This window comes from Protobothrops mucrosquamatus, unplaced genomic scaffold (assembly GCF_001527695.2).
Source record: "Protobothrops mucrosquamatus isolate PMUCROS unplaced genomic scaffold, P.Mucros_1.0 scaffold9374, whole genome shotgun sequence".
Taxonomy (NCBI): domain Eukaryota; kingdom Metazoa; phylum Chordata; class Lepidosauria; order Squamata; family Viperidae; genus Protobothrops; species Protobothrops mucrosquamatus.
In genome coordinates, this window is record NW_015395165.1 from 1 (window position 1) to 9,282 (window position 9,282).

At 46.0% G+C, this 9,282-nt stretch overlaps 1 protein-coding gene across 1 annotated transcript; it reads left to right on the plus strand.

Annotated features, from left to right (window-relative positions):
* Positions 1-261: 261 nt before the first annotated feature.
* LOC107300967 (G-protein-signaling modulator 1-like) lies at positions 262-8,458 on the plus strand (the record flags this gene model as incomplete). The annotated part of the gene is made up of 4 exons (XM_015830246.1): positions 262-407; positions 3,327-3,450; positions 3,925-4,040; positions 8,303-8,458. Coding segments are annotated over 4 exons (542 nt in total), but the record flags the coding sequence as incomplete, so codon positions are not given.
* Positions 8,459-9,282: the final 824 nt, after the last annotated feature.

The window sequence follows — 9,282 nt, forward strand, 5'->3', positions numbered from 1 at the left end:
GTGGGGGAGAGTCTGGGATGTGGGGGGAAACTTTCTGTATTATTTTGAGCATGGGATACTCAGCTCCAGCCTGACTTTACTGCAGCCAGCATCTTTTGGTAAAAGAACCTTTCACTTCAACCCAATGGAGTCGAGGGTCTTTCTTCCCTAAGGGACCAGACTGGGGCAGGTCTGACACCTGCGGCGTGATAAGACGGTGAGTGTGGCGATCATTGGAGGGACCCCACCCCGTGAGCTCTTTTCTTTTTTCTTTTTCGATAGGTGGGGGAGGCCCGAGCACTGTACAACATTGGCAATGTCTATCATGCCAAAGGCAAGGAGGTGTTGTGGACCTTGCCCCAGGAGGAACCAGGCCAGCTGCCTCGGGAGATTCAAGAGACTCTGCAAAAGGCGTCCGAGTTTTACGAGTGAGTGAGTGGTCTTCTCCAGGTGGAGAGGAGTGGGGGGGTCCCATTGAGGCCCTACAACAGACACGTCAAACACAAGGCCCGGGGCCGGATGCGGCCCGCAAAGTGGTGTCATGTGGCCCGCGAAGCCATCCTGGAAACATTGAGGGAACGGCCCCCGCTGCCTTGGCCCTGGCCCAGGCTGGCCGGGAGCCAATGTACAATTTTGTGGTGGCCATCTATGCTGAAACACATTCAGTCTTAGCTCCACAAGGCCGTCCAGAAATAGCGGGGAACCGGCCCCTGCCGTGTTGGCCCCGTCCCCTGGGTGCATGCTGGGGAGGGGTCACCCTTTGTGAGGAATGAAGAAATGGACCATGCCTTGGTGCTTGCCCCGGTCCCACCCCCTTCTGCCAGAGACCCTCAGATCTGTCCCACTCCTGCCCAGGCCCCCACAGGCACCCTTGACGCGAACGATGTAGATCTGGCCACGCCCGCCCAGTAGGCCACACCCACTCCATCCATGCCCACCCAGTAGGCTGCACCCACCCTGGCCACACCCACCCGCCCCCCCGAGGACAACCGCAATGCTGATGCGGCCCTCAATGAAATTGAGTTTGACACCCCTGCTCTACAAGATTCAGGGTGATCCTTGTGCACTCTCGATCTTGCCAGGAGCCCCCCTGGGTGGCAAAGCTGAGGCCGCTGCTTCTCAAACTTTTCCCTTCAATTGCCGCAAATCAGAAAGTCTTATCAAACTTCAAGGACCGGTCATAAGTCTTTTCCTCCAGCGCTGTCATAACTTTGAACAGTAATAACTCGAGGACTACCTGTTTTATAAAAAAAATATATCACAGAAGGATCTTGATGTTATTTCAATATGTTATCCTTGGAACACTTTGGGAGGTTTCTGAATATATTTGAGTAGCCGTGCCGATCTTTCAGTGGATTTACATGCCCCTGTTGTGACAGGTAGGAGGGTTTTAACCAAGAAAAAAAAATCACTTTTACCTAATTTTGGGATCATTTACCCAGGTTTGGGAAGCAATGGCCTATGGTGAGGCCGGAGCTTCTGATCTCCAGGAATATTGGGGGTGGAAAGCCTGGCTCTTCCTTTTTTAAAAAAATTAGTTTTTATTAAGGTATTTTAACAGAACAAAGGCAATATATGCTTAGAAAAAAAGTATGAAACTAATAGAAAAAAAAAAGGAACCGTTTCTGAGCTTCTTTACGGTAGGTAGGTAGGTAGGTAGGTAGGTAGATGATAGGTAGCTGATAGGTAGATAGATGATAGATAGATAGATAGATAGATAGATAGATAGATAGATAGATAGATAGATAGATAGATAGATAGATAGATGTAGGTAGGTAGGTAGATGATAGGTAGCTGATATATAGGTAGATAGATGATAGACAGATAGATAGATAGATAGGTAGATAGATGGTAGATAGATGATAGGTAGGTAGATAGGTAGGTAGGTAGATAGGTAGGTAGGTAGATGATAGGTAGCTGATAGGTAGATAGATGATAGATAGATAGATAGATAGATAGATAGATAGATAGATAGATAGATAGATAGATAGATAGATAGATAGATAGATAGATAGATGTAGGTAGGTAGGTAGGTAGGTAGGTAGATGATAGGTAGCTGATAGATAGGTAGATAGATGATAGATAGACAGATAGATAGGTAGGTAGATAGATAGGTAGGTAGGTAGGTAGGTAGATGATAGGTAGCTGATAGGTAGATAGATAGATAGATAGATAGATAGATAGATAGATAGATAGATGTAGGTAGGTAGGTAGGTAGATGATAGGTAGCTGATAGATAGGTAGATAGATGATAGATAGATAGATAGATAGATAGATAGATAGATAGGTAGATAGGTAGATAGATGATAGGTAGGTAGGTAGGTAGGTAGGTAGTAGGTAGGTAGGTAGGGATTATTAATGACAAACTCAGCAGAGCATCTTTTTACTTACTATTGCATATTTTAACCGCAGCAAGATTGGCATACGCTCAAAAATAGGTTAAGGTTAAGGTTAAGGTTAATTTAATTTGTATACCGCCCTTCTCCCGTAGGACTCAGGGCGGTTCACAGCATATTAAAAACACAAATACAATATACAGGATACAAAAAAATCATACAAAAATACACAAAATAACCCCACTAAAACCTAATTAAAAGCCAAATATTGATTGCTGTGTTCCCATTAAAATTACTTTTTAAAAACGTCCCTACCTAAAATCCCTACCTAAAATCCTCCCTAGGTCAGGCCCGCTTGCTGGAAAAGCCATGTCTTGAGGGCGCGGCGGAAAGTAAGGAGATCCGGAAAGGAAAGGAAAGGAAAGGAAACCCCCACTGAGGAAGAAATAATAAATAAAATTTTATCCTGCACCGAAATGGGCAGGTTAACTCTAGAGATGAAAAATAAAACTGAAACAGAGTATTATGAAATTTGGAAAAATTTGTACTATTGGTTAGAGATAAGGAGGATTGCTGAGGCGATTATCGATTGACTAGTTGATATCATAAGGACTTCTTATTAGTACCTACATTAGGGCACAACTGAAAGATAGTAAATATAATTGCTGACGATTGAAAGATGGTTTAGCAAAAATTTTACAGATGTTACACGCACAGTTTGTTATACTTTGTCCTGTTAAAGAATATATTTTAAGTTTCTGTTTTTCTTTCTGTAACATAAGGTAATACTAATAACACTGGTGAAGTCAGGGAAGTTGAAGTATGTCCTTTTTTGTTTTTAAAATGTATATTCAATAAAATTTGTATAAAAAAAAAAGAGAAGGGAGAAGTGAAGCAATGGAAGGGTGGGGATGCTGCTTTTTCAGGAGTGCACAATGTCCCTATTTGAAATGGCCCATGCTGGCTCTTTTCTCAAGGATTAAGGGCGGCTTCTTTCTGACTTACCCGTAGGAGGAACCTCTCCCTCGTGAAGGAGTTGGCCGACAGAGCTGCGCAGGGCAGGGCTTACGGGAACCTGGGCAATGCCCACTACCTGCTGGGCAACTTCAGCAAAGCCATCGTCTTCCATAAGCAGGTGAAACACTTGTGTGTGTGTGTGCTTGTGTGTATGTAAGGACCCACCTCACTTTACATCTTAAGAAGACAGAACTCTTGGGATATCTCTTCCAACAGGCATCTTTATTAAGAGAAGATGGTTGCAGATGTTCTAGACAGGATCTGAGGGGCCAACCCCTACCATTCAAGGTTTTAAGTGTTCCCAAGCAGCCCCCACCCCACCGTCCTTCCAGCGATGATCCCATGCGTTATATTTCCACCCCTTTTTCCTCACTGCCGGCAGAAGGGAGACTTCAGAGAGAGAGTAGATGAAAGGCTATGGCCTGCAGTGCTGCATTCTAACCACTGCGCCACCACGGCTCAACAAGTGCTTTTGGGAACTCCTTGGTTCTTTGGTTGCCAAGTGTACGTCAGCTGGGGAAGACTGGGACGAGGGTGCCCTAATGAAGAGGTGACATCCCTGCAGTGATACCCGTGACTTTATCCATTTCAGAGACTGAACATCGCTAAGGAATTCGGGGACAAAGCTGCCGAGAGGAGAGCGTACAGCAACTTGGCCAACGCTCACATCTTCCTGGAGACCTTCGATATAGCTGCAGAGTATTACAAGTAAGCGGTGGGTCTCTCGGGAGAAGCCGACACCCTCCAGATCTGAGCTGTTTGGATTCATGGCGGTAGATCAGCAAAGGGGTCCCGTGTCCCAGTTGTTCAGCTATTGTCCTGAATGGCAGAAATAAACATGGGAGCCTCCAATAGAAAGAGAATCTTCCTAGCTCAAGGTTGAACTGGGAAGTCCTTGGTGCTCTCTGTATTCATCTGTTTTACCAAGATAAAGGAAGGGAGGGAGATTTAGGACAGCCCAATCACGTCGGTCACACAGGTAATCCTTACGAACACAACTGAGCCCGTTGACAGGTGATTTACATGATCCCGGGATGCTGTGATCGTCGTAAGTATGAGTGGGCAGGTGTCTGAATTTTGATCATGGGAATGCGGCAACGGTCCTAAGTGTGAAAAATGCTCATAAGTCACTTTTTTAGTGCCATTGTAACTTTGAATAGTTGCTAAACAGTTATTCAACAGTCTGTCATGGTTCCGATAGATCAGTGGTGGCAAACCTATGGCACGGGTGCCAGAGGTGGCACTCAGAGCCCTCTCTGTGGGCACTCGCGCCGTCGCCCCAGTCCTAGGCCTTCAGCTGGGTTTTATAAACCTTTTCGCTTTAGGCCTCCGCTGTCGTGTGCAAAAAAAAAAAAGGTTCAATCAATCAATTTCAACTTCTCGTGGGGAAAAAAAAGATCTTGCAAAGTTGGAATTGATTGATTGAACTTTTTAGTCCCACCCAGTCTGCCGTTACCACCGCAGCCGTGCCCAGCCAATGGGCCACACCCAGCCAATGGGCCACACCCACCCGGCACCCGACGATGCATAAGTGGGTTTTGGGTTGCAGTTTGGGTACTCGGTCTCTAAAAGGTTTGCCATCACTGCGATAGATGAAACTCATCAAAAGAACTTCAAGGCAAGAATTCATACTCAAAGAACATTTTATTCAGGAAACAAAGTATCGGCACAACATAGTTGAACCCAAAACTAGTTTCCCTTCCCCCGGATATAAAGTAACAAATTGCAATTCCCACCCCAATAAGCAGTCATAAATTATGTCCTCTAATTAGCCTGAAATGTGGGTTTTCTTCCCAGCTCCCCGCCAAACAAAGCAGCGTTTTTTATTATTATGGCTAGCTGAGCTCAAGCATTCATCCCAACACCCCTTTCTGCACCTGATCTCTAAATAGAAGAAAAAGCATGTTAAAAGCAAAAAGAGAAAATGGCTGCGATTTTCATCAATTGTCAGAGCGGGAACATCCAATGTTTACAGCGTTGACAGCAGTCACTTGTCTGAGATGGTATAGGTTCTCCTGCTTGAGCGGGGGGGGGGGGGGGTCTGGACTAGAAGACCTCCAAGGTCCCTTCCGGCTCTATTCTATTCTAAGTGAACTGTTGTAAGTCGAGAACTGCCTGTATTTAAGCCAGGAACCCGAGTCTCTTTTGAGAAATAAACTTGAAATAGATTGTAAACTGGATTTCTTAACATCTCAACATACCTACTATGCTGAGAGTCCTGGTCTTCCCTGAGATTAAATACATTCCTAACAGATAGAGGTACTCCTAGGCTTGGACTCAACCCCAAACATCCTACAATATCACCCCCATCCCAAATCCTGAGGCCTGAAAACAATTCTGTGCAAAGAGACTGAGTCAAATTGGGTATTTTAGCTGGGTGGGGGGAAACAAGCAAACAAGCAGAACAGGAGGTGGGGATAGAATAATATTTGTCAAGTATCTCAAGGACATCGCTCAGAAGAACAAAAGTCACAGAAGAAAAGCATTAAGCTAGAGGAAAGGCATGTTCTGGCTGATGGTTAAGGAAGATTTCTGAATAATAAGAACAGTACACGTGAAACAATGCTGCAGTCTGGACTCCTGCACGGAGCAGGGGGTAGGCTGGATGGTCTCAAAGTCCCCTCCCTTTCTCCAGGGAGTGAAGCAGGCTGGAGAAACCAGTTGTTCTTTTTAGACCATCGTTTCTCCATTTCAGCAACTTTTAAGACGTGTGGACTTCAACTCCCAGAATTCTTATCAACACTTTTCAATGTATCTGGGATTTGAAGTCCAGATACCAGAAAGTCACCAGGGATGTTGCCCAGCCATTTTTTCCCTTGTAAAATGTACATATTCAAAAGGATGTCTAAAAACATTAAACTATTATATCACAGTATTAATGGGATCATGACATCCGGCCCTCTCAATTCCTGGCAAATAGATGGGAAAGAAATGGAGGTAGTGACAGATTTTATCTTCCTGGGCTCCAAGATCATCGCAGATGGGGACTGCAGCCAAGAAATTAGAAGACGCTTGCTCCTGGGGAGGAAAGCTATGGCAAATCCAGACAGCATACTAAAAAGCAGAGACATCACCCTGCCAACAAAAGTGCGTATAGTCAAGGCCATGGTTTTCCCAGTTGCAATGTATAGCTGTGAAAGTTGGACCATAAGAAAGGCTGAGCGCTAAGGAATGGAGGCCTTTGAACTCTGGTGCTGGAGAAGATTTCCGAACAATAAGAATAGTGCACGTGAAACAATGCTGCAGTCTGGACTCCTGCACGGAGCAGGGGGTAGGCTGGATGGTCTCAAAGTCCCCTCCCTTTCTCCAGCAAGTGAAGCAGGTGCAAGGTGATCAAACCAGTCAATCCTAGAGGAGATCAACCCTGATTGCTCTTTAGAAGGCCAGATCCTGAAGTTGAAACTCAAGTCCTTTGGCCACCTAATGAGAAGGAAGGACTCACTGGAGAAGAGCCTGATGCTGGGAAAGATGGAGGGCAAGAGAAGAAGGGGACGACAGAGGATGAGGTGGCTGGATGGAGTCACTGAAGCAGGAGGCGTGAGCTTCAATGGACTCCAGAAGATGGTAGAGGACAGGAAGACCTGGAGGAACGTTGTCCATAAGGTCGCGATGGGTCGGACACGACTTCGCAACTAACAACAACAACAACAATTAATGCGATCAAACTAATGTAAACATTTTCAGCATGTAACAGCCAGTACACTAGAGAAACATGTTTTTTAATTCTTAGCGCATCTCCAACAATATGATTGTTTATTTGTTCCTTTTCCAGATAAACACAATGGGATCCAGTCAATCTGACCTATTATAGTTGTTTTGACTCAGTAACGTCCATTGATTTATAGGTCTTCATAGCTTGGGGATTTCCAGACGTACAAGAATTCTCACCTTTCAACACATCTGGAATATCCCAGCTTGGGGAAGATGATCTGTCAATATGAGCTGACTTCAGTGTTTAGTTGAAGAAGTGTTAATAATAATAAATAATAAAATTGAGACCTTGGAGGTCATCTAGTCCAACCCTCTGCTCAGGCAGGAAATCCTGTACCATTTCAGACAAATGGCTATCCAGTCTCTTCTTAAAAACCTCCAGTGTTGGAGCATTCACAGCTTCTGGAGGCAGGTTGTTCCACTGGTTAATTGTTCTGAATGGCAGGAAGTTTCTCCTTAGTTCCAGGTTGCTTCTCTCTTTGGTTAGTTTCCATCCATCCATCCATCCATCCATCCATCCATCCATCCATCCATCCATCCATTTATTTATTTATTTATTTATTTATTTATTTATTTATTTATTTATTTATTTATTTATTTAATTTATATCCCGCCCTTCTCCTTGCGGACTCAGGGCGGCTGACAATCGATTAAAAATACACCAATAACAATTACAAAATTAAAATTAGTTAAGAGGAAATATTTAAATGTTGTCTAATTAAAATATGATTAAAATCCCTCTAAAAATTGCCCTAGGCCAGTCCTGCTTGTTGGAATAGCCATGTCTTAAGGGCGCGGCGGAAGGAAGGGAGATCAGGGATCACCCTGATCTCTGGGGGCAGCTCATTCATTGCTTCTTGTCCTGCCTTCAGGCACTTTGGAGAACAGCTTGACTCCGTCTTCTTTGGGGCAGCCCCTCAGATACTGGAACACTGCTATCATGTCCCCCCTAGTCCTTCTTTTCATTAAACTAGACATACCCAATTCCAGCAACCGTTCTTTATATGCTTTAGCCTCCAGTCCCCTGATCATCTTTGTTGCTCTTCTCTGTATTCTTTCTAGAGTCTCAACTTCTTTTTTACATCGTGGTGACCAAAACTGGATGGCGTATTCCAAGTGTGGCCTTACCAAGGCATTGTAAAGTGGTATTAACAGTTCACGTGATCTTGATTCTATCCCTCTGTTAATGCGTGAATGACAAGTCATTGTCATTTGAGGATGGGATCTAAAAACCGCCTCTTCTCTCTCTCCGAATTTAGGAAAACTCTTCACCTCTCCAGGCAGTTGAAGGACCAAACAGTGGAAGCCCAGACATGCTACAGTCTTGGAAACACATACACCCTTCTGGAAGACTATGAGAAGGCTGTGGAGTACCACCTAAAGCATCTGGCCATTGCCCAGGAACTTGGAGACCAGTAAGAAAGATCTGTTTTCTGTGGGTTGTTTTGTGTGTGTGGTTTTTTTTTTGAGCGGGTGTTGACGTTGAGGCCTCTTTTCTTAGAATGACAAACACACAGTTCAGGAAGCTCGTTCAGTTTATGGTGAACTGGGAGGAACCGTCTAGCTCAGTGATGGCGAACCTTTGAGAGACCGAGTGCCCAAACTGCAACCCAAAACCCATTTATTTATCGCCAGGTGCCAGGTGGGCGTGACCCACTGGGTGGGCGTGGCTGTGGTGGTCATGACAGACTGGGTGGGTGTGGCCAAGGTGGGCATGGTCACCTCTATATTGCTCATGGGGAGGGACGCCTGTGGGGGCCAGGCAGGGTTGGGGGAGATCCAGGGGGTCTCTGGCAGGTGGGGCGGTGGGCAGGAGACTAGGCGAGGCAGGGCGAGGGTGCCGTTGTCACAGGGCAAGGCGAGGCAGGGGCCGGGGCACTGCTGCCTGACACCATCGGCCTCCGCACACAGAGGCCAGCAAGCACATGGGGGCCGACATTGTCCGTCAGCAGCCACAGCCTGCCAGCCCCTCGACCAGCACACTCTGGGGCTCCGCAGCCCACCGCCAGCAGTTCAGAGAAGCCGCCTCTGAGCTGGATGGACAGCCGACAGCTGAAGAGGTGATGCAGTGGGTCGTGCCTGGGAAAAGGAGAGCATGTGAGGCCAGGAGGGATGGGACGGCGGGGAGGGAAATCAGCCATGCTGGGATGCATCCGGCCACGTGGGACCTCAGCGAGTTAGCGGGCGGCTGTTTGAAGAGGGACGGTTACCATCTCTGGGGCATGGCGTGCGTGCCCAC